Below are 25,428 nucleotides of genomic sequence, written 5' to 3' on the forward strand. Positions count from 1 at the left end.
TCCTGGCAGTCAGACCATCTTAAGATCTCCTCACTACATTACACACATGCTATATGAGACATAAATAACATTGCATTGACACCACGCTGAATTTCAAGGATGGGATAATAAGAAAAACCAGCAGTCAACAGCTAAGATGCAAGGACTTTATTATGACCATGATTGGGAAAACATTTGCAGGGAAAGGGCAGGTTTCAAAAACAGAGCAAAGAGTAAAGCGACAGAACAGTTACAGAAATGTAATTGCTACATATGCTCAGTTGAAGGTCCAGAGATTTTCTTGTTTTGCTTCTGTAGATGTTCCTTGTGCTCAGTTCTTTCTCAATAGCCGCATCCCCACTGTCCATATGGGTAGCAGTATCTTGGACCACACCATCCCCCGTAGCCACCACAGCTTCCGTAGCCCCCGTAGCCCCCGTAACCATAACCGCATGGCTCATAACATCGGGGGCTGCAATATCTTGATCCATACCCGCTGCCATAAGCATAGCCATAACCACAGGGGTCACTGCATTTCTGGTGTTTCCATGGTCCGCAGGCACTTTTGTAGCTGTGACACATTTTTGGTGCAAAGAGAGGAGAATCTGGAATGAAAGACAGAGTCTATCAATTTTGCTGGCTATTTTGAATCAAACTGAGGGATCCTAGAAGAAGAAGAAGAAGAAGACAAAGAAGACAAAGAAGACGAAGACAAAGACGAAGAAGACGAAGACGAAGACAAAGACAAAGACGAAGACGAAGACGAAGAAGACGAAGAAGACGAAGAAGACGAAGAGAGAAGAAGAAGAAGAAGAAGAAGAAGAAGAAGAAGAAGAAGAAGAAGAAGAAGAGCTGGGGATTTTTGGACCTTACTTTTTACTACCCAATGGAGTCTCAAAGCAACTTACAAAGTAACAGAGACCCTGTGGGGTAGGTGGGGCTATGAGAGCTCTGAGAGACCTGTGACTGACCCAAGGGCACCCAGTTGGCTGCATGTGGAGGAGAAGTGGGGAATCGAACTGGATTCTCCAGATTAGAGACTGCCACTCTTAACCACTACAACACACTGGCTCCTAAGTGGCCCTCTCCTCTTTGTCTGACATCTTGGGCTCTCCTATCCAGCCTTTTTTCTCTCTTCTTCTCTGTTGTTGTTGTTAGGTGCAAAGTCATGTCTGACCCATCGTGACCCCATGGACAATGATCCTCCAGGCCTTCCTGTCCTCTACCATTCCCCGGAGTCCATTTAAGTTTGCACCGACTGCTTCAGTGACTCCATCCAGCCACCTCATTCTCTGTCGCCCCCTTCTTCTTTTGCCCTCGATCACTCCCAGCATTAGGCTCTTCTCCAGGGAGTCCTTCCTTCTCATGAGGTGGCCAAAGTATTTGAGTTTCATCTTCAGGATCTGGCCTTCTAAAGAGCAGTCAGGGCTGATCTCCTCTAGGACTGACCGGTTTGTTCGCCTTGCAGTCCAAGGGACTCACAAGAGTCTTCTCCAGCACCAGAGTTCAAAAGCCTCAATTCTTTGACACTCGGCCTTCTTCCTCCATGTCTCATCTATTTCAAAGCCTCCCATTTCTCATAAGCTCTATGACTTCAATACCCTAATCACCTGGTTTGTGAAGCTCATAATTGCTTTACTTATCCTCTCTAAAGTCATTTAGTGGACAGACCTCTGCCAACTACATTATTTCTGCCTGCCCATTCCTTCCCTGATGGTTGGTAGGAACCGTTAATATTGTGCCAAGCTTGTGAGATCTCTTGAAGAAATCTTGGCCACTGGAGAAAATAAACTTCTAGAAAATAAACAACGATATAGGCTAGATATCAGGAAAAAAAATTTCACAGTCAGAGTAGTTCAGCAGTGGAATGGGCTGCCTAAGGAGGTGGTGAGCTCCCCCTCACTGGCAATCTTCAAGCAAAGCTTGGATACACACTTTTCTTGGGTGCTTTAGGATGCTTAAGGCTTCCTAAGGGGTTGGACTAGATGGCCTGTATGGCCCTTCCAACTCTATGGTTCTATGTTTCTATGATTCTATGATTAGATTAGCCTCTGGTCTCATCTAAAAAGGCAAGTCCATGAATTCTATGATTCCAAGTTCTGGATCTCCTTTTGATGCCACCAGCTCCTTATACCTTCCCCTAGAAAGAACTCCCATACTCAGCACTTCTGAAAAGAAGAGAACCTGCTAAGATCCCATGAAGAATTAATTAAATGATCTTGGCATTTCATTAAGAGGGTGAATGATCTTGGACTTACCTGCTTCTCAGAAGATCAGGAGAAGTTAGGGTAAGTTGTTAGAAGAAGCTTGTGAAGGGAGTCCTTTTATACTCTGATCACAGGAAGCCTGGTGGGTGGGGGCCATCCTTGGAATTCACAGTCCTAATTGGTAGATGCCTAATTAGTGCTTGATGTTTTATGTAACCCCCTGCAATTCATCCTTAAACTCTGGAGCTTTGCACTGATTGGTATATGGAACGCCCATGTTGACATGGCTTGGTTGTTGATTGTTTGAGAATCATTTTCAGCTGAATTGTTATATGGGACATGTTGCATGGGTATTTTTCTCTTGGTTCCTGATTCTTGGTGAGTTATTTCTTGAGTTCATTTTGGAACATCTCACCAATGGCGGGTGAAGGTGGACTGAATATTATATGGTCGCTTCTGCCTTTCATATTGGCCATATCAATGGAAATCAGGTTTTGTTGTTGCTCCTTGTAGGGGAGATTGTAAAGATGGGTTGGACCCAAAGATTCATTAGAGTGAATTCATTAGGTGGGCTTCCCTGTGAAAAATGTTTTCTCTATGTAAAACACACACACACAGAGCATTCTGCAGGGCCTGCAAAATGGAGCTCTTCCACCAGGTCTATGGTTGAGGCTGGCATGGTGAGGAAGAACTGATGGGCCCCTAGTGTTAAGAGCGTAAACACCCCCCATGTGATCCACGCTCCCTCCTCTAATTCCTCTATTAGATTTTTGGGGGGTTAGTGGATTGTTGACCACTATGGTTTTAAAAAATGTTTTAGGAGTCTGTTCTGTCTTGGATGAATGTCCGTAATTGTTTTAATGGGGTTTTAATGGGTCCTTTAACACAGTGGTCCCTAACCTTTTTATCACCGGGGACCACTCAACGCTGGGGACCACTCACCGGGGACCACTCGACACCTTTTAATGAGGCCCGGTGGGGGGATAGTTTACTCCTCTACTCTCAACCACTGCCTAGCGCTCTCTGATCGCTATGGTAATGTTTGAACATCCCTTCAAAATAAGATACAGACACACCACAACAATGAAGTGTGCTGTAAAGGGCTGGGGGGGATGAAGTAAAGGGCCGGGGGGGGGGGGAGAGAGAGGCGTCCTTCGGGGCCCACCTCCAATTAGTCGAAGGACCACATGTGGTCCGCTGCCCACAGGTTGGGGATCGCTACTTTAACATGACTGCTGTAACCCACCACAAGCCAGTTATGGGAATGGTGGTCAATAAGTCGAACCAAACATGAGGATTTGGGGGCTAAGGTGCTTCCATGAAGCACTGACCTACATCAGGGGTAGTTAACTTGTGGTCCTCCAGATGTCCATGAACTACACTTCCCATGAGCCCCTGCCTGTATCTGCTGGCAGGGGCTCATGGGAATTGTAGTTCATGAACATCTGGAGGACCACAGGTTGACTACCCCTGACCTACATGGTTCAGGAAAGACCAATCCCATCAGATCTCCAAAGATTTGGGTGGTAGTTCCTCCAAGGAACACTGGGGGTCATGACGTGGAGGCGGCCAATGGCAACCCAACGTCCTTTGCTTGGCAGCCAGACAATCAGATCTTCTGGCTGCACCATATATGCCATACATTAAATAAAATAAATGACCAATGCTTCCTTGAATCCTTCAGGAAAGGAGAAATCATGTGGTCTCGTGTGACTTGCCAATTGTAGTTGTCATCTCTTATGCCTGACCTCAGGCAGACTGTGACTGGGTGGGCAGGGAGGGTTGTGTCAGTTCTTGACTCTTGTGGCCCTTTCTTACACGCCAGGGAAATGCTGATCACCACTTTGGGAACGGGAAGTGAATTTCCTCCAGGCCAAACTGACTAGGGATTCTGTGGGGTTTTTTTGAGGGAGGAGGCATCATCTGGGCATTGAATTGGGGTCATTGTGGGCGGGCAGGTAGTTGTGAGTCTCCTGCATTGTGCAAGGGGTTGATGACCCTGGAGGTACCGTTCAAATCCATGGCTCTAGGATTGGAGAAATCAGGTTTTTTGAGATCAACCCCTATGACATACCATAGTTTCTAAGGGAAAACCCTCTCCAAATTTTACCTTCCACAGGCATCCCCCCATAAAAAATCCCCAGGAATTTTCCAGAAGGAAGTTAGCAAGCACAATTATAATTCTGTCAATATAAGAACCTTCAAACTTTTGAACCTTTGGAACTTTAGAGTTATCACATTGGTTGTTGAGTGCAACCACAAAATGGCTGCCACAGAGATGGAACCTACCCCAAAATGGCTCTTGCAGTAGGCAAATTTCACGGAGAGGAGAGGGGAGGGGAGGGGAGGGGAGGGGGAGGAGAGGGGAGGGGAGGGGAGGAGAGGAGAGGAGAGGGGAGGGGAGGGGAGGGGAGGGGGGGAGGGGGAGGGGAGGGGAGGGGAGGGGGAGGAGAGTGGAGTGGAGTGGAGTGGAGTGGAGTGGAGGGGAGGGGAGGAGAGGAGAGGGGAGGGGAGGGGAGGGGAGGGGGGGAGGGGGAGGGGGAGGGGGAGGAGAGGAGAGGAGAGGAGAGGAGAGGAGAGGAGAGGAGAGGAGAGGAGAGGAGAGGAGAGGAGAGGAGAGGAGAGGAGAGGAGAGGAGAATACGGGAGAATATTTCACCACTCCAGTGGCAGCTTCCATTGAAACAATGCTATTTCAACCAGCACAGTCAAATGTCCAATAGCCAATGTCCAAGCTGTTGGGCAGGATGCCCACTTGATCCTAAACCCTGTCTAAAACCACTTAGTTAACACCAGGAAAGTGTCAATGAGTACATTTGCTCCCACAGGCCCCACATTGTGTGTTAATAAATACAAGGTCCACAGTTTGAAATGGGCGATTCGTGGAATGGTTTGGAGGCAAATGCGAAAGCTTGTGTGTTGTTCAAATCTTTCTTTCCACCACAAAAACGTGCCCATTTGGATTGTTGCAAATGGAAATTTCTACATCCTGGAGGGGAAAAAGAGTTGGATGGGCAGCAACGCATGTCCTTCATTCCTGTTTCTTAATTGCCGTGCCTTGGATGCTCGGAGTGAGGATTTTATGACTTGTGCGTGTCCTAGAATCCTGATGAGCATGCACTTTGCTGGCTTGTTTGGATCATGTCCTGCCCCGGCGTCAGTGTGATTAAGTTCAAGTGACCGATTATTTAATCCGTCCACATGCTTGGTGCAACGGCTTTGCCCATTGGCATGTCTCTTGTTTGTGGATCCTTTGGAATCTCGCACTCAACCTGCCCTTCCCATTTGGCAGTGTGAGATTGTAATCCACTTTAACTCACGGTTGCAATCAGGACACTTCCCTGTGGAGGGAATCCAGCGGCAAGGGGACCCGCATTCCTGGCGGGGGAACGGGGTGGGCCTCAGGGTGCTGCTGGCTCTTCCCATGGGTGGAATCCCAGCAGCAAGGAAACCTGAGTTCCCAGCAGGGATCCGGGTGGGCACCAGGGCACTGCTGGGGTCCAGGTCGTTGTGGTCTTCTGACTGCAAGTCAGGCTCCTTCTCCCATGCCGTGCCAACACTCCTGGGGAGTAGGAATATATCTGTGGCCTTGTTTAAGCCAGTTTGGTGTAGTGGTTAGGAGTGTGGACTTCTAATCTGGCATGCCAGGTTCGATTCTGCGCTCCCCCACATGCAGCCAGCTGGGTGACCTTGGGCTCGCCACGGCACTGATAAAACTGTTCTGACCGAGCAGGAATCTCAGGGCTCTCTCAGCCTCACCCACCCCACAGGGTGTCTGTTGTGGGGGGAGGAATGGGAAGGTGACTGTAAGCTGCTCTGAGTCTCCTTCGGGTAGGGAAAAGCGGCATATAAGAACCAACTCTTCTTCTTCTTCTTCTAAGCCAACAGAAATGTGTGTGTCTCTTCCTTGATCCCAAACGCCCTCCTGCAAGTCAAATGATATAGAATCATAGAATCATAGAGTTGGAAGGGTCCATGCAGGCCATCTAGTCCAACCCCCTGCTCAACGCAGGATCAGCCCTAAGCATCCTAAAGCATCCAAGAAAAGTGTGTATCCAACCTTTGCTTGAAGACTGCCAGTGAGGGGGAGCTCACCACCTCCTTAGGCAGCCTATTCCACTGCTGAACTACTCTGACTGTGAAATGTTTTTTCCTGATATCTAGCCTATATCGTTGTACTTGAAGTTTAAACCCATTACTGCGTGTCCTCTCCTCTGCAGCCAACAGAAACAGCATCCTGCCCTCCTCCAAGTGACAACCTTTCAAATACTTAAAGAGGGCTATCATGTCCCCTCTCAACCTCCTTTTCTCCAGGCTGAACATTCCCAAGTCCCTCAACCTGAGCTGACTGAGCCATAACACCTACAGGTGCCCCCCAGACTGAGGGAATGAACCGACTGAGGGATTGCCAAGTTATTGTTGAAGTGCCGTTCTAATTGTTCCAGTTAATATTTTGTTGTTATTGTTATATTGTTTTATTGATTTTTGATATTGATTTTGATAGTGTTCTATGTGAATGTTCAAAAATGTTTTATGTAAACCGCCCAGAGCCGTAGGGAAGGGGGGTATAAATAAATAAATAAATAAATAAATAAATAAATAAATGAATGAATGAATGAATAAATAAATAAATAAATGAATGAATGAATGAATGAATGAATGAATGAATGAATGAATGAATGAATGAATGAACAAACCTATCTGCATAGGGCTTGGTCCCTTGGACAAGAGCGGTTGTAGAAACACATGTTAAAGTGACACCAGCAACAAAAAGACAGGGAATATTTGAAAGGTTGGGGATTCCCAACCAGGATTCCAGGAAACCTTGGGGTTAGGGGAGAGCTCCACAGGGGTTATATGGCCTTTCCCAGAAGTTCAGGTGGGGGCTGACATCCCCAGATGTCACTGGTGCTCTACAGGCCTAGCCCCTTTCTCCACAATGGATTGATTGATTGGATTCCATATCTAACTTCCATGCCTAATTCTCTGAAGGGATGTGTCACACTTCTGGGGTTCCTCAAAGCCTGGAAACAAATTTCAGGGGTCCTTCCATGGTCAAAAAGCTGCTACGTAGCAATAGAGAATGTATTCATGGATCCCTGTTCTACTTGTGTTGTTGTCACGTTCTGACTTTAGAAGGAAAATTCGGGTGCAGATGTTAATTCCTTTCCTTCTTCCACAACTTATGCAGTGATCCATGTGCATTTCAATGAACTGCAGTCATTTGAAAGCATTTTAATGATGTGGAAACGTTGAGCTGGGAGAAACTAATTGTTGTCTAAGCCGACTTTCTTGAGACATCTGTTGCTTATTACAGCTCTTTTATTTTATTTAATGGAAGGAGCAAGGGGTATCCCAGATCCTCAGAAGTCAACAGTTGGGTCAATCAAGGACATACAGAGGAGGAGCTCCAATTAGAACCCACCCATCAACAGTTAAGTTGAAGAACTGCAGTCATCTGAAGGCATTTTAATGATATGGAAATGCTGAACAAAGAGAAACCAGTTTGTCCCTATGCTGACTTTCTTGAGACATCCATTGCTTATTACAGCTCTTATTTTTGTCACAGAAGGAGCAAGCGGTACCTCAAATCCTTGCAATGCAAGAGTTGGGTCAACCAAGGACATGTAGAAGAGGAGCTCTAAATAGAACCCTCCAATGTTTTGCCTTTTGATCCTTGATGGACATCTAAAAAAAAGTAGGTTCAACTTTATTTTCCAGAGCTTGAAGTATCATATGCTCTTTTATATCCCATACATTTGGAAGATGCAAGTAGCTGGGCTCCATCTGTTTCAGCAAATCAATCAACGGAGAAGGAATCTCAAAGCGGCTTACAATCGCCTTCCCTTTCCTCTCCCCACATCAGACACCCTGTGAGGGAGGGGAGGCTGGGAGAGCCCTGAGATTACTGAAGAAGAAGAAGAGTTGGTTCTTATATGCCGCTTTTCTCTACCCAGAGGAGTCTCAAAGCGGCTTCCATTCGCCTTCCCTTTCCTCTCCCCACAACAGACCCCCTGTGAGGGAGGGGAGGCTGAGAGAGCCCTGAGATTACTGAAGAAGAAGAAGAGTTGGTTCTTATATGCCGCTTTTCTCTACCCAGAGGAGTCTCAAAGCGGCTTCCAGTCGCCTTCCCTTTCCTCTCCCCACAACAGACCCCCTGTGAGGGAGAGGAGGCTGAGAGAGCCCTGAGATTACTGCTAGGTCAGAAGAGCTTTATCGGTGCTGTGACTAGCCCAAGGCCATCCAGCTGGTTCCATATGGGGGAGCATGGAATCAAACCCGGCTCACCTCATTAGATGACCACACTCCTAACCACAAAGCTGGCTTTTGAGTTCTTATGTGGTGGGACAACCTACTGTAGTTGGTGCCCAGGGACATAAGGAATAGAATCATAGAATCATAGAGTTGGAAGGGGCCATACAAGCCATCTAGTCCAACCCCCTAAAGCTTTGGCCTGATCCTGCATTGAGCAGGGGATTGGACTAGTTGGCCTTTATGGCCCCTTCCAACTCTATGATTCTATGAGTCTATGAAAAGAGGAAGCTGAAAGGGGATAGGATTGCTGTCTTGAAATATTGGAAAGGTTGCCACTTTGGTGAGGGCAGGGAAAGATTTCTGTTGGCAGCAGAGGAGAGGACTCACTGTAATTGGTTTAAACTACATGTAGAATAAGAGCCTCTTGTGGCGCAGAGTGGTAAGGCAGCAGTCATGCAGTCTGAAAGCTTTGCCCATGAGCCTGGGAGTTCGATCCCAGCAGCCGGCTCAAGGTCGACTCAGCCTTCCATCCTTCCGAGGTCGGTAAAATGAGTACCCAGCTTGCTGGGGGGTAAACGGTAATGACTGGGGAAGGCACTGGCAAACCACCCCGTATTGAGTCTGCCATGAAAACGCTGGAGGGCGTCACCCCAAGGGTCAGACATGACTCGGTGCTTGCACAGGGGATACCTTTAGCTTTACCTTTACATGTAGAATGATGTGAGCTAGATATCAGGAAAACATTTTCACAGTTCAAGTTGTTCAGCAGAGGAATGGGCTAACTAAGGAAGCGGGGAGCTTCCCCTCACTTGCCGTCTTCAAGCAGCAGGGAGTGGGACTAGATGTCCTTTAGGGTACCTTTCCTATCTAGGATTCTATATGTCTAAGTTCTACAGTGGGATTTCTGTCCTCACGTTCTTCGATTGTCACTCCATTTGGCCTACAATGAAATGTCACACCTTTTGGTATTTCCTCCATAAGACAAGCTTCTGCACAATTCCAAGAAAAGCCCTGAGAATATTCATTTATCATATGGCATGTATGTAATATAGCCAGGAATACCCAAGATTGACGGGCTGCCAACATGAGACAACCGGAGGTAATTTTGCTATTGCTTGTCCCTGTATCATAACCCTGGTATTCCTCAGAGGTCGCCTTTCCAAGTGCTAGCCTGGGTCGGACTGCTTAACTTCCGAGATCTGATGAAACTGGACTTGCTGGGGCTATCCAGAATCCTATCACAGAATCCTAGAGTTGACAGAAAGTATTTTTGTCAATACCTTTAAGAATATCCAGAGATGGAGAACCCACCACCTCCCAAGACATCCGAGGAACCTCTCTAACTGTGAGAAACTTCTTCCGGAGGTTGAGGTGGAATTTAGTATCACAGAATCCTAGAGTTGGAAGGGACCTCCTGGGTCATCTAGTCCAACCCCCTGCACTATGCAGGACACTCACAACCCTCTCGCTCCTCCACTGATACCTGCCACCCCCTTGAACCTTCACAGAATCAGCCTCTCCATCAGATGAATTCTCAGAGCATTACAACTGTTTGTCTTGTGGTTTGTTTGCTTTTAAATATATTCAGGTGGATCGCCATGTTGGTCTGAAGTAGCACAATGAAATTTAAGACCAACAATTATTAATTCAAGGCATGAGCTTTCAAGTGCATGCAAGAGCCCTAACAAGGGCCTTGCTGGCTCCAACCCATCATCCATTTAGTCCAGCACAGATGCTAACCAGTTCCTTTGGAGGGCCAGCAACAGGGCAGAGAGACCAAGGACTTCTGCTAAGAAGAACATCAGGAGAGCCCTGCTGGGTCAGACCAGTGTTGGTCCATCCAGTCCAGCATTCTATCTCACACAGATAACAAGTTCCTCTACCAGTTGAAAGCAGGCCATAGAATAAGAACAATGGGATAATCCTGCTAGATCAGACCAATGGTCCACCTCGTCCAGTATTTCAGACAATGGCCAATCAGTTTCTCTGGAGGTGACTATAAAAAGGAGGAGGAGGAGATATGCTTTCCCAACCAAGACCAGCCAGGTTATATGGGAAGGCTTTCAAAAGCCTTTCCGCTTGCTCACCCCAGTGGCCAAAATGGGAACTTCCATTCCATCCTTACCCATAGCTGGAATCCTTTTCCCCTCAAAAATGACAACATCAAAGTCACAGCTCTCTTCCAGAGGAAACTGTCATTCTTCTTTCCAAACATTTCTGCTCTGACTTTTCCTCTGAGCTCAGGGTGGAATTTCCCCTTTCCAAAACCAGAACCCAGAGGCCGTTTAGGCTGGGTGACAAGCAGTAAACCAGCAGTGTATGTAGACAACTCTGTGTGTTCATTTGTTGACAGTACTGTCAACATGAGACTAAAGTATCACTCTACACTCAGCACAGTTTAGCAACTCAGAGGCATTAGATTTCTGCATACAGATAGCGGCAAAGATCTCCGTCAAGGTATGTGAAGATTGCTTCCAACTCTGGTTGGTACATTTGTTTCTGGATAACTAAGATTTGGCCATGATCCACAGCGAATTCCAGCAACACAAGCTGGAGCGAGAATATCCCCAGGGAGATTTCTCTCTTTCCTTTTGCCTGCAGATGAAGACTTGTTTTGTTTTCCTTGGCATACACCCAGTAAATGGTTATACCTGGGCCCTCTTCCCTATTTCTGGTGTTGATGTGCTTTTTCATTGAATCATTTAATGGTTTGACATGTCTTTAATTGCGCAAATGTTTTAAACTTTTCACAATCACTGACAGGCATTGACTGATATGATGAGAAGACTTTTTTTTTCCAGCCTCAAGAGGACTGGGATGGTTGCCTGTGGGACATTCCACTTCCTAGCCACTGCCTAGGACCTCAAGATGGTGGAATGCATAAGGGGTTACTGACATGACGTCACTCTGTAGTTGTCAGAATGTGTAAGATCTGTAGTATGCATGATTCAGCATCTTATGAAGAATGTCCTGCAGGGTCATCAGAATAATTTCATCCCATTGGATTTGGTCCATCCCTCTCTTGCCCTGGAGGAACGGACCAGAACCAATAGGATGAAATTAATTCAAAAGAAATTCCGTCTCAACATCTGGAAGAAGTTCCTGACAGTTAGAGAGGTTCCTCAGTGGCTTCCTCGGGAGGTAGTGGGTTCTCCATCTTTGGAGATTTTTAAATAGAGGCTGGAGAGCCATCTGACGGAGAGGCTGATTCTGTGAAGGCTCAAGGGGGCGGCAGGTGACAGTAGATGAGCGATAGGGTTGTGAGTGCCCTGCATAGTGCAGGGGGTTGGACTAGATGACCCAAGAGGTACCTACCAATGCTATGATTCTATGATTCTAAGAGATATGTAGTTAGCAAATTTGAATTAGGAACTCCCTGGTCACTTACAAATAACCCTGTGTCCTGATTAGCTCCACTGGAGAATCATGGAGTCAGAAGGGGCCTCCAGGGTCATCTAGTCCAACCCCTGGAGAATACAATAAATGCAAAAATGCCTGTCCACCCATGGTGACCCCAATTCCATTTCCAGATGATCCTCCCCCCCCCAAAAAAAAACAGAATCTCTGTCCAGTCTGGCATAGAGGAAATTCACCTCCTGACCCCAAAATGGTATTTAGCGCTTCCCTGGACATGCAAGAAAGGGAAACACAATCCCTTCTGTCTAACCACTTACAATCTTCTTGCTCCTTTGAGTGCACTTCCTCCCTGCTTGCCTCCAGAACAACAGTTAACCAGTTCGACCGTTAGGACTATCTCTCTCCTCTCTCCTTTACAAAGCTGTTTCTTTTCCCAATAAATCTATTTATCCTTCAAGGAGCTGGTGCTGTGCACAATCTTTGCATATTTAAACTCTGCCAACAGCCCATAAGTCTGGCCCATACCTTAAGTGGGCACAATCAAGTATTTTTAGAAAACGGGCTGGGCCAGACAAGGCTACAGACCATTAGAAGTTTCTTTGGTTGCACAGACTTTTAGAAACGCTACTTTAGCAGTAGCTTCAACCATAACTCAAGAATCTTCATGGCATGATTGAAAGTAAAGCTACAGCAGTTATTTTTCACAGTCAGAGTGTTTCAGGCTGCCTAAGGAGGTGGGGACCTTCCCCTCACTGGCCGTCTTCAGAAAGTGGCTGGACAGATCCTTCTCCTGGATGCTTCAGGTTGATCTTGCACAGAGCAGGGTGCTGGACTAGATGACCTGCATGGGCCCTTCCCCCTCTAGGATTCTATGAGATTCTAAGCTGAGAGATGTCTTGGGAGCACAAAATGATTGGCTCATGAATCCAGGTGCCTCTTCTTTCAACTTCTCATCACCTGGCAATTGTAGGCACTGAGAAATGTGTGACATTTTTACGAGACTGTAAATGCTGCACAAGCACCACCTCCTTATGCTCTTGGCAAACTCTCTGCAGGCAGAAGGTGCTTATTATGCCTCTTTTATGGAAGGAGCTAAATGGGATCGTGTTGCCAGCGCAGCAAATGACTGAACCAAAGACCTGCAGAAGGATTGGCACTCACCGCCTGCCAGGTTTCTAAACGGCTGGCAATATTAATCTTCCTTGCTTGACAGAAAGTATTTTTGCCAATCCCTTAAATGGCTGGCAGTCATAAAATAAAAACAGGCTTTGGCAGTTGTTTGTAGAACTTTTGCCTAAATGGGGCAAGATGTCAGGCCCTGAATGCAACTGTGCTGCAGCCTGCCAAATTGTTTTCCATCGGTCCCAGGAATGTGAATGTTTTGCTTTCCATGGGAGATGTGATGGAGCAATTTGGACTCTCCCCAGCGGAGATTGAGTGAATTTGAAACTTAAATATAGGTATTTAGGGGGACTGCCCATTCAGTTTGCAAAACTGTTGTACCTCCCTGGCTTCATATTTTATTATTATATGCTTCCTATGTTTAACTCTGCCATCTGTTCCACTTAAGAGTTTTGGTAAGGCCTTGGAGGAAGAGCGTGACTCATGGCTTAAGTGCCACTCAGCGCTTAATACACACAGGGCAGTTGTCTCGCCCCTGAGTGCCTCCTCCTCCAACCGGCTTGCCTGTCTGTCCAGAGGCCAGCCAATCACCTTCTGTCTCCCACCCCTGACCACCCCCTCCTCCTTCCACTTCCCTCCGAGGCTCGGAGGCTGCAGATCCCTGCCAGATGAAAGCTGCCCTTACCAGTGAGTTCCCTAACAGCTGCCTGCAGCCTTTCCAGGTCCTAGAGGGATGGGGAGGCCATCCACAGAGTTCTTCCACCCCATCCCCCTAATCTAGCACTCGCTGTCTTCCTGAATGCTATGGGCTTGGTCCCTAGTATGATAAATAAATACTGTTAGAAAAAAAAATGAGAGTTTGTTTGTTTCTCTTAATCATTATGTTCAGCCAAGACTATTATTTTCATCCTACCTTTGTCTTCGATATACTTTTCTCACACCCACCCTGTTTCTCTCTCTGTTTTATGGCATTTTAGTGCCATTATCATCATCATTAGCATTATTATTAATAGACAGTCTCTCTTTGCTAGCACTATTAGCATAGAACAAAATTAACAACGTCTATTTTAATTCTAACATTTCTACTGATTATGGCTGAGGGGGAAGATGGCTGCCATTTTGCGACACATATGAAGAATTCACAAAAGTCACATTGAGGTCACACTACGGTCTCTTGGCTGGTTGAGTTGCAAGCCCACCACAACCAGTTCAGGATACAGAATGTCCAGAAGAACCTGGTGCCACTGGCATTGCAAGCTTAAAAGTCTCAAAGTATAGAATCACAATGAATCCAAGAAAGGATGTTTGTATGTGTAAACTCTGTGCAATAAAATGGAAAGGGAACACAAAGGAACAAAAGTCAGAGTAGTTCAGCAGTGGAATAGGCTGCCAAAGGAGGTGGTGAGCTCCCCCTCACTGGCAGTCTTCAAGCAAAGGTTGGATACACACTTTTCTTGGATGCTTTAGGATGCTTAGGGCTGATCCTGCGCTGAGCAGGCGGTTGGACTAGATGGCCTGTATGGCCCCTTCCAACTCTATGATTCTATGATTCTAAAAGACCCTCTTGAAACTGACAAGTCTAGTTTGAAACCGACAAGTGTGAGATTTTGAGTTGAACTGGATTTCTCACAGAATTCAATTACAAATCTGGGTTTGGCCAGAGACCTTCCAATATAACTCACCTTGCATTCCATGATGGAGAAAATAGTTGAGGTATAAAAACACAAACGCTTCAATACTTTTTTCTACAGTTAAATCCTTACTTTTCATACCCTCCTTCCGAAGAGTCATTCACGCATGATATTCACTGGGCCTTCTGATGAGCTCTGGGTTTTGGACTCTGTGTGGCACAGAGTGTTGGCCTGGATGGGCCATTGGCCTGATCCAATATGGCTTCTCCTGTCCTTATGTCTGGGGCAGTGATACTCTGTCTTCTTGGTGCTTGGAAGACAACAGTGGGAGGGCTTCTGGAATTCTGGTCCTGCTGGTGGACCTCCTAGTGACACCTGGATTTTTGGTCACTGTGTGATATTGACTGTGGAACTGGGAGGGTCACTGACCTGATCCAACATGGCTTCTCTTATGTTATTAAGTCTTGAGTGGAAAGCAAAGTACCAACAGGATCATTATTGCACACCCTATTCCTCTACCAAATAGTGCTGGGCAACTTGGTACATGGGTGGCTGAGCCCTTCTAGCAAACCAATGTCAGGGGAGGCGTGTGGGTGGGGTCCATCAGCAGTAGTCCCCCACCAGAAGGCCTGGGCCATGGCAGCTGCCCAACCTCAAAGAATGCTTCCCCTAGTCTTGTTGATGATGATGTTATTCGATCAGTTGTATCCGACCCTCAGCAATTCTATAGGACAGTGTTCGCCATTAATTTCTGTCGATGACTGCCTCTTTTAGTTGGTTCATGGTCATCCCTGTATCGGCTTTGACCATGTCGAGCCAGTCATGTTACCTAGTGACCAAGACTACACCTGCCTTAAAGTTGCCAAGGAAGTGATATGCCCCAGGTAAGCCCTTCAATGTGCAAGGAGGAGAAGTGGCTGCTGTCCTCTGCTATTTCTGCTTTATTATAAGCAACACAAGTCAGGCCAGGCACATGGCTAAACACAATGGTTTGCGTGACAGAAATAGGTCAACTAGCAGACTCGAAATGAAGTCAGGATCCTCAGCCAGAGGTCTCCTGGCTGTCCCAGGAGTAATGCAATCATTTGCACAGAATCATAGAATCATCGAGTTGGAAGGGGCCATACAGGCCATCTAGTCCAACCCCCTGCTCAATGCAGGATCAGCCCAAAGCATCCTAAAGCATCCAAGAAAAGTGTGTATCCAATCTTTGCTTGAAGACTGCCAGTGAGGGGGAGCTCACCACCTCCTTAGGCAGCCTATTCCACTGCTGAATGACTCTGACTGTGAAACGGAAGGGCAGGATGTCCATCTCCACCCGAGCAGGACTGTAACAAAAGATGGGACCGTACCTTGACCGGTGATAGGTCTAATTAACTATTCTGTATTGTTTCCCTTTTATTTCTCTTGCTGGCACTTCGAGCAGCTTCCTTCTGTGTTTAGTAACTGGCATATCCAACTACCCATTAACTGGGAGTCCTCTACACCTAGATAACCCCTCCCACCCAAGTTCCTTGACACAAATGTGCAAATCCCATCATCAAAGTTGGAGGTCAATTCAGGAAGCAATTTGATCCCAAAATCACCAAAATTCCAGGTCTTTTCATTCAAGATCTTTAATTTCATTAACTATTGTTTTTTGCAGTCTTTTTTTGAGGGAGGGGGGTATAAAAATATGGCACCAACCCATTCTCTGCGTGCATCATTCCCAATACTAAACAGCTCGCCCAGACTGTAAGCTGATCTTGTTGTCTCCCCCTCTACTCCAAAGAATAAGGAAATCAGCCTTGAATGACTGTTGTTAAGCTGTTTAAGCAGTAAAGACTATAAAAGTCAATCAGGGGACTGCCTTTCTGCCCTTCCTTGGACTGTCACTCAGTTTTGCGTAGGATGGCACATCACAGCTAATTTGGTATTGTGTAGCACAGACCCAATTCCCAAAAGAAGACGTCAAAGGATTGTCAACAAGGTCAACAAATTATCTTGGCATACTTCTGTATTTCGTACTTCTTTCCAGTAAATTTAGGGTGTGTTGGCTTTCCAAGTATTAGTATAACTGCATAGTGGTAATAAAAATGGCGGGGCCATAATTGTGGCCTATAAAGGACCAAAATTACAGGAACAGATGAGGCAAGGAATATAATACCTACTTTGTTGGAGACCGCAATGAAATTAAGAAGACCTCATGTTACAACAATGGCTGTGAAGTGCATTCTCAGGACTCTGCATTTTTCTTTGTTAAATATTGTGAAAGAAAGACTTCTGATACTCTCAAAGTAGACTTTCCGACTGGTATAAAAGACTAAGTGAACCTGAACGTCTTCCATCTACATTTACTGAATCAGAACGGCACAGTCTTGCATCTCCGTGGATCAGGTACGTCAGATTTGATTCCCCTTCTTGAGTGATGATTGTAGGTTTATTTTTGAACAGACTCACGAGAGGAGAGAAGAATAACTGGTTTTGATGCCCCCACTTTACACTATCCGAAGGAGTCTCAAAGCAGCTTACCAGCACCTTCCCTTTCTGTCCCCACAACAGATGCCCCGTGAGGTAGATGAGGCTGACAGAGCCTTGACAGAACTGTGAGAACAGCTCTAACAGGACTCTGACTAGGCCTTGGTCACCCAGCTGGTTGCATGTGATGGAGGAGTGGAGAAATAAACCTGAGCTGGTTCTACACTTCCTTTTTTTTTTCTGCTGTCATTCCTGCTGAATTCAGATAAATTTGAACCAAGTCTTCTTCCTTTTTCCCAAATTGAAACAGACTGTGTTCTACACTTGTGCGGCTCCTCTCTCCTTCCTTCTTGACTGGGGAAGCTCAGAGGGGAGAGGGGAATGGTGGTTGCAAAGTTCCAGCCAGCATTGAAAGAGCACAAGGCAGAAGAGAGGTTTATTTCCTGCCTTTCTAAGGCCAGAGCAAGTTGAGGGTGGGGAGTGGGGTGGGATGGAGCATGAGCCTGCTTGTTTATTTTGGTTTTCTTGAACAAGTGAGGGGGCGGGAATAAGCAAGGAGGCAAGAACAGAGGGGGAAATGACAATCCAAAGGCAAATCTCAGCACATAGAAGTGCGGGATTGGAGCAGAGTCGCTTTAGAAATGAGGACAGAAGGCAATAGGAAACCAGGTGGTCTTTGAACTGACACCTTGACCAATCAGCGGCAGACTCCTTCGCTACATCAGCATTGGAGGCGTGAGGGAGGGGGAGGAAGTTAATCCTGCAAAACAGAACATCTACACTTAATAATGGCGCTATCGGAGCGGTTTTCTCAAATGTAGCAAGTTATACCTTCTGGGGTTCAGGTTATTGTGGGGGCCCTGCAGTGAGGGTGTGATGCCAGTGAATCTGGGAGCTCTCAGAGAACTCCTAGAGTCCACCCTCGTCCATCGCCAGCATCGCCAACCTAAATATTGCATGCCCAAGACCTTAGTCTCTTTCTGTGGGACACAGTTTGCGGAATCAGCGAGTAGGGAAAATCCCCTACCTACAGCTGTGGGAGGGATAGGGTCTAGGTTCAGATTTAAGGAATCCAGGTTGCCTGGATTGTCATCTTTCTCTTCTTAGGTCTTGCTCCGGTGCTCCAAGATGGCCCTCTGCGACTACGGCTGCAACTCACCGTGCGGCATCAACACAGCTTGCGTCTCGCAGGTCCCGTCTTCTGAAGTTGTCATCCAGCCTCCTCCTTTCCGCATTTGCATCCCGGGACCCATCTTGACCGCCAGCTCTGAACCGGTGGCTGTAGAAGCCTACAACCCCTGTGCCACCCCGGGCTGTGAGCCTTGGGGTTATGGCTATGGCTACGGCGCATGCCGCGGCTCTGGGTACGGATCCAGAAGATGGGGCTGCGACTCTGGGTGCTCCTATCCTTCTGGCCGTTATGGCTGCAAAGATGGCCGTTAAGCGGCCGACACAGAAACATGGACAGTTTTCAGAAATGCTTGGGCCATGCCTGTTCCTGTCGATGTCAGAAAGAATCTCTGGTGATCTGGAGTTCCTGGAAGAATGCTTTATCCTAATGGCTTTTTAAAATCTTTCTGTTTCCTGTTTCTTTGCCCATTTTTTCCTGGCCTCCTTGCCTCACTGCAAGGATCCAATTCGTTTTGGTTGCTTTCCCATTTTGAATTGCCTGATCACATAAAGAAGAAAAAGTGTCGGGTCTTATATGCTGCTTTTCTCTACCTGAAGGAGTCTCCAACCAGCTTACATTCACCTTCCTTTATCTCTCCCCGCAACAGACATCCTGTGAGGTAGGCTGAGAGAGCCCTGACATTACTGCTTGGTCATCATAGAATCATTACTGCTCAGTTAGAACAGCTCTATCAGTGCTGTGACTAGCCCAAGGTCACCCAGCTGGCTGCCTGTGGGGGAGTGCAGAATCAAACCCAGCTCGCCAGATTAGAAGTCCACACTCCTAACCACTACACCAAGCTGGCTCTCATGGTATAGTTGTCTTGTATGTTGTAGAAAGGCATAGTCTTTCAATTCTGGAACCACTAGCTGAAATATTTTTAAGTATGGTAGACCTGATTCTAGGTCTGCCTCGACATTGAATCAGCCAATGAAATGCTATGGAATATCAAAAAACATTCCAACTGCTCTGTCCTAACTGGAATGTTTAAATCTCATAGCCAAGGGACAGCCCCCATGTGGGCAAGAGCCATCTGCACAATAAGCAAACCCATCGGTTGCCGTGTAGTCACAGAGGCACCTCAAGAGTTAGAATTCTTCTAACTCAGCCTTTCTCAACTTTTGTATGCTTGAGAAACCACCAAAACATTTGTCAGGCGATGAGAATGCCCAGAAGTGGCATAATCATGCAGAATATGGTTGGGAAGAATACCTGTGTACATGCTCACCTGGGAGCCCTCCCCTTCCCCACCCCATCATTGACCCTTTTGGGAGGGGTGGGTGGGTTGAGATGACCATACATGGTCATACCACTTCAAAAAACATCTTTAAAATATATATATTGAACATTAACTTTCACGTATTTGAGAAACTCTTCCTGGACTGTCAAGAAACCCCAGGGTTTCACAGAACTTCGGTTGAGAAAGCTAACCCAAAATTGACACTTTCAGTTTTGCAGATCTTTTAAAAACCCAACAACAACCTGGGAGTAATAGAAGGTAACTGCTCAAACAATATGGATGATTTCTAAACATGTTCAGAGATGGGGAAAACAGAGTTTTTGCTATTGCTCAACATGCCACCCAGAGAAGAAAGGAAGGGGAAGGACATTGGGGGCAATATTTGGGTGGAAAAGGAACCAGTGTGAGAGACTGGGGGACATGTGTTAATAGAACTTGGTCAGTGAAGGGTGGAGGAGACAGGAATACCACAAGTTTTTTGGGGGGTGAGGAAATGTGTGTTTATAGGGAATGGTATGTCCTTATTGACCCCATTCATGAGTTTACTAATATTTCCAGGAAATAGGAAACTTCTGCAAAGCAATGCGTAGATCCAGACCTTCAGTTCAGCAAATGTGAAGGTTTCATCCAGCCTACGCAGCCTTTCTCCAAATTAACAGGCCCCCACTTAAGTTGGAGGAAACCTTCTTAGGATGAAGAAGGCTTCAAACTTTGCTGAACCAAGAGGCACTTCCTAGGAAGGAAGGGATCGTGTTTTCTTATTGACCCTTCCACTCTCTTTGAAGCAACTCTGGTAACTTGTCATGCTCTACAACTTCTCTGGTAGGCATCGAGAAGAGCAAAAGTCCAACATCATTTTAAAGGCTAAGCTTTGGAGCAGGGCATGAACTTTGATGGGTTCAATCCCTGTAGAATTTTCCATATGCCACTCGAATTCAAGAGGTTTAGCAGAACAGAGGATCATAGGTCAAAGAGAGCAGAGGTTTTCTGTTTCTTCCATTGTGGCACAGGGAGGAAATGTTAAATATCTTATTAAATTAATATTGTTGATACTTACGCGTTTATGTATTTTGAAGGGGCTTTTGGACTGTCCAGCACTTGCTTTTGCCAATAAACTTGACTTCTTAGAGCATCGTAATGTTTATGTTCCATTTATTATGTCCACGTTTCTGTAATTCCCCAGGTAGAGCCCTCTTTATGCCTCTGTTGGAGTGTTCCAAGCTCTGCAAAAGCTCTTCCTTAAGCTAATTATGTTGGGATGTTTGGTTTATATAGCCTAGTTTTGCCCAGTCCTAGAAGTCTGTTATGGAGTGCAGGAAATAAATCCCCCAAGAAGTATATTATAAAAAGGGAAACTTCCATTTATTCAACTAGATCCAGGTCACATTCAGACTGGTGTCGAACAGAGTGAGAGAAGCCTAATCTAATGAGTCATTTCTCTACGGCAAATGGCCAGCTTGTCCAGCATCCATGTCTATGAGAGTATGAGGGGATTGTCTCAATGGGATAGAGCTGGAGAACTATGTGTTTCCATGCGTTGGGATTATGATTAACAAGTGATTCCATTAAGCAGCCGACCTGTCCCTGTGGGCTCTCTAGTGACATCAAGTGGTCAGTGGAGAGGTTGCAATGAAAGAAACCTGAGCGCATGTCCTGAGGATTCCTTTGTTTATGCTGGGCTCCCCCTGCCCCAATTTCGGATTCTTCATAGAATCATAGAGTTGGAAGGTCCTCCAGGGTCATCGAGTCCAACCCCCTGCAGAATGCAGGAAATTCACAACTACCTGCCCACCCTCAGGATCCCCAATTCCATGCCTAGCTGATGCCTCCTCCCAAGATCATAATCACTGGAAGAAGTGTTTACAGAAGAAATCAAGTAGGGGAAAGGAAGATGATCCCTTAAAATATGATCCTAGGACATGATCCCATTCCTCACTATCCACCCAGCCCTTCAGTGTGAATTTGACAGCAGAGTGAGCAAAAAGGGAAGGCTTGACCCTGGGAAGATGGTGGCAATGATGAAGAGGAAGACCCACCAGCCAGTCCTAGGGGAAAGGTCGGTCAACCAGCAATAAGTCCCCATGACAACATTGCAAGCAAAACCTGATGGCCATGGAACACTCCTCACACATACACACACACACAAACACCAACAGAACTGTATCTTCTGTCCTGCTCAAAAACAAGGCCCTTATTTCATGCCTGGCCCAGCAAGCTGCACCCTTGTAGCAGAGAGAGAGATGGCTGGAGAACAATGGACATTGACCATGTTGGTGGTGACCTGGAACAGAGGATGTGCTCCATTTGGGCAAGGGTCAGTCAGCCATTGGAGCTGCTGTTGAGCTCCTCTTCCCTGTGCAGGATGGTCATGGAGGAGAGGACATCTCTTCTGCTCTTCTGCTCTACCAGATGCACCATCATGGCATAGGTGGAGTTCCACTGGGTGACCACATCCTGGATGAGACAGTGATCATGTTTACGCCCCTCCCTCTATCGCTCTCATAGCAGAAGCACAGCCTTGCTGTTGAATAAGAAGTGACTGGCCAGGTACCAGCAGTTCTCTAGCAGGGCTCTAATCTAGCAGGGTGGCATGTTCCAGCCCAACCTACCAGTGCTCTCCAGCCCCAGGGCATGCCTCACTACCAGGAGCAGCCTGTGCTCCAGGGAAATGATGTTCCTGAGGCATCCACACCTCTCTGCAAGGATAGCAGCAGCATCCGTGACCAGGTAGCCATGGGTGAGGGTGAATTGTCTGCCACCCAAAGACTCCTTCAGGCTGTTCTATATCATTGTGGGAATGTTTGCCACCATGTGGTCCACACCCACCCTCTGTGCTTTGGAGGAGAAGCATCATTTAGCCAAGAAGCAGCAGGCTTCTCTGCTCCCGGAGCGTGGCCATGGTCCGGTTCTACAACCAGCCTGGCCTGAATAGCCAAACAAGCCCAACCTTGTCAGATCTTGGAAAGTAAGCGGGGTCTTTTAGGCCATAGAATCATAGAATCATAGAGTTGGAAGGGACTTCCAGGATCATCTGGTCCAACCCCTTAAAGAATGCAGGAAATTCACAACTACCTGCTCACCCACAGTGAACCCAATTTCATGCACAGATGATGGATGGATGGATGGATGGATGGATGGATGGATGGATGGATGGATGGATGCATGGATGAATGGATGCATGCATGGATGGATGAGAGAGAGAATGAATAATCGAATGAATGAGCAAATGAATGAACAAACAAATGTATGAATATTGAGCATCTCATCTGATATGTAATCCCCTGTATGTAATCCACCTCCAGTCCGGGTGAGAAATGAGGCCTATAAATAGTGTCAAGACCCCCTTAAACAATTTCAGACAAGCACCCGTGGAGGTATAAAGCACAAGAACCGGGAGTTATGATGCAGCGTAAGCTTTATTCAGAAAACAACACAAAACAGGAATACATAACCAAAGCTCCCTAGTTGGAACCCAATCTAGCAGACCGACCTCATGCACGACAATTCAGCCCCAAGGTGATTGAAATGTCTCCACACAGCCACTGGCAAAGCAAACCTACATCTCAGAAATAAGTAAGTAGTAGAAAAAAATAAACCGCACGCCCAAACTCTGTATTCTCAGAGGTACTAAGAAGGTGCTGCAGTTACAGATGCGCAGTGTTCCTTGAAAACTGAGCCCAAATGCTCAGCTATGGAATCTGTGTCGGAGGGGAGTTATCAATTTCCTTACTGCTCCTGTCTACTGGGTTTAGCAGGGATAGCCGCAAGTGCTGTACCGACGTCTCGGCCGACAGATCCCTCGGAGACCCCCGGACCCCGATCCTGAAGCGCACGGTGTGTAGCCTCCCACAGCCACAGGTTCACAGCTGGCCGAGAGGATGGGGCCTGGGATGGTCACCACATAGGAAGGAGGCTGAATCACCACTTCTGATGAGGGGATCTGGTTGACACAGGCGACGCTGGCCCCAGGGGCGATGCCAAGACTGCTGGAGGACACTGGCATGCCGCCGCCATAGCCGAGCATGCCTGATCCGGCTCCGCATGGCCCGAGTCCAAGCATCGGAGTGGAGGCGCAGGATGGAATGGCACACGATGGGGGGTAGCAACAAGCCATGTCTGTGAAAGAGATGTGGGATCTGAAAAGGCAAAGAAGAACACCCGTTAATCTCTGGTAGGCTTTTGCTAACTCTTTCCCTCTATCTGAAGTTAGATCTACAGAAGTGCTACCATGTATTCTTTCAGCTAGGCTGCCTCAGAGGCCATCGCCTAGATTGTCCATGCTAGCCTCATCTGATCAGCCCTTGGAAGGTCAGTTTGGTCAACCCTGGTCAGTGCTTGGGTGGGAGACCACCAACAAAGCCCATGGTTGATATGAAGATGCAAACAGCAGCCAACCACCTGTATTTATAACTCTTGTCTTGAGAACTCTATGGTGTTACCATTAATCAGCTGTGACGTGATGGCACTTTCTACCACCACCTGCCCCATAGTGGTCCAGGGCAATAAAGAGCCGTCTGGTTCAGGATATATATAAAGAAGAATTGGTTTTTATACCCCGTTTTTCACTACTCAAAGGAGTCTCAAAACAGCTTTGAAATACCTTCTTTTCCTCTGCCCACAACAGACACCCTGTGAGGTAGGTGGGGCTGAGAGAGCCCCGAGAGAACTGGGATTGGCCCAAGGTCACCCAGCAATTTCAGGGATCTCAGAGTGGCAGACAATTGCCTGACCTTCCTACAACAGGCACCCTGTGAGGCAGGTGGGGCTGAGAGAGCTCTGAGAGAATTGAGACAGGCCTCAGGTCACCCAGCTGGCTCCATGTGGAGGAGTGGGAAATCAAACCCGGTTCTCCAGATTTGAGGCCGCCTCTTTTTACCCCTACACCACACTGATGTCCATGCTCAAACCGAACAAGGCTATAGTTCCACCTACTTTTTTTTCTACTGATGATCTTGAAACTAGTTTTCACACAATATCATTGGAGGCAATGAATTAACAAATACAAAACAGAAACAGACAATGAACTTTGAGCTTTAACTCCAGCATTGAAAACGTTATAGTGCATTATGTGAATAATTCTTTTAAAAAGGACAAGAGAAGTGAATGGCGTTATACAAAATTCTTTTTTTGTGTGGCAAATTTATGCATGAAGCTGCCTTCTACTGAATCTGACCATCAAGCTAAGTATTCTGCTCGGCCTGCCAGTGAATCTACAGGGTCTGAGGAAGTGGTTCTTTCCATCTTCTATGACCTTTTAATTGGAGATGTCAGGACTTGAACCCAGGACCTTCTGCATGCCAGGCAGATGCCCTTCCCATAAGCCATGGCTCCTCCTGGTCCAGAGGATTTTAAAAAAATCCCCAACATACAGATTATGCTTTTCCAAAAAGCTATCAGAATTGCTAATACAATTCCTGGACAGCCATTCCATTGGCTTGGTATCTTTAACCGGTGATGCCTTAGCAGCTTGTTCATTGGGTAGAGAGCATCTTCAACAAAGACTCCCACTATGGCTTGACTTAGAACTGGCAGTGCTTCTGCTGTAGGCCTCAGACTGCAAAGGACAGGGAGGACGGTATCGAAATGTAATGAATAAAATAACAATTAAAATAAATGTCGGCATGTCTTTTTCTTCAAATGCCTCCTGTCAAAGGCTTCAGAACGGAAGGATTTCCAAATTCAAAGAAACACAGCTGAATGACTATACAAGAATTTGGAAGGGAAGAAAGAGAGAATCTTTTGTTTAACCAGCCCAAGAGGATATACATCCCTGTAATAAAACACTTGTCCATCTTTTTAAAGTCCTTGGACTCCAGACCTGGCTGTTCCGCGAGGCAAAGGAAAATCAATCGCAAAGTTGCTTGGAATTTTCAGTGCAAAATGGTCTTACCTGGAATTCTCAGGAGAGGGAATCGGAGAAGAGTCAAGGTTGGAAGACCAGGAACACGATACCAATGGAGGAGAGGCGAGCTCTTTTTATACGCGTTCTTCGGGCCGTGAGGTGGAAAAG

The 25,428-nt window shown here is 46.6% G+C and overlaps 1 protein-coding gene across 1 annotated transcript; it reads right to left on the bottom strand.

Annotated features, from left to right (window-relative positions):
• Positions 1–265: 265 nt before the first annotated feature.
• On the bottom strand, positions 266–25,428 carry LOC143821212 (uncharacterized). Its single transcript, XM_077305264.1, has 3 exons — positions 25,309–25,428; positions 23,172–23,554; positions 266–584 (listed from the first exon to the last, which is right to left on the bottom strand). The coding sequence occupies exons 2-3, from the start codon at positions 23,530–23,532 to the stop codon at positions 322–324; spliced, it is 624 nt and encodes a 207-aa protein (XP_077161379.1). The 5' UTR covers positions 23,533–23,554; positions 25,309–25,428; the 3' UTR covers positions 266–321.

This window comes from Paroedura picta, chromosome 1, assembly GCF_049243985.1.
Source record: "Paroedura picta isolate Pp20150507F chromosome 1, Ppicta_v3.0, whole genome shotgun sequence".
Classification (NCBI taxonomy): domain Eukaryota; kingdom Metazoa; phylum Chordata; class Lepidosauria; order Squamata; family Gekkonidae; genus Paroedura; species Paroedura picta.

Coding starts and splice junctions, on each gene's coding strand:
- LOC143821212 (XM_077305264.1), bottom strand. CDS start 23,532: ATGGCTTGTTGCTACCCCCCATCGTGTGCCATTCCATCCTGCGCCTCC. Junction 585..23,171: donor CAGCACTTGCGGCTATCCCT/GCTAAACCCAGT, acceptor CTTTCATTCCAG/ATTCTCCTCTCTTTGCACCA.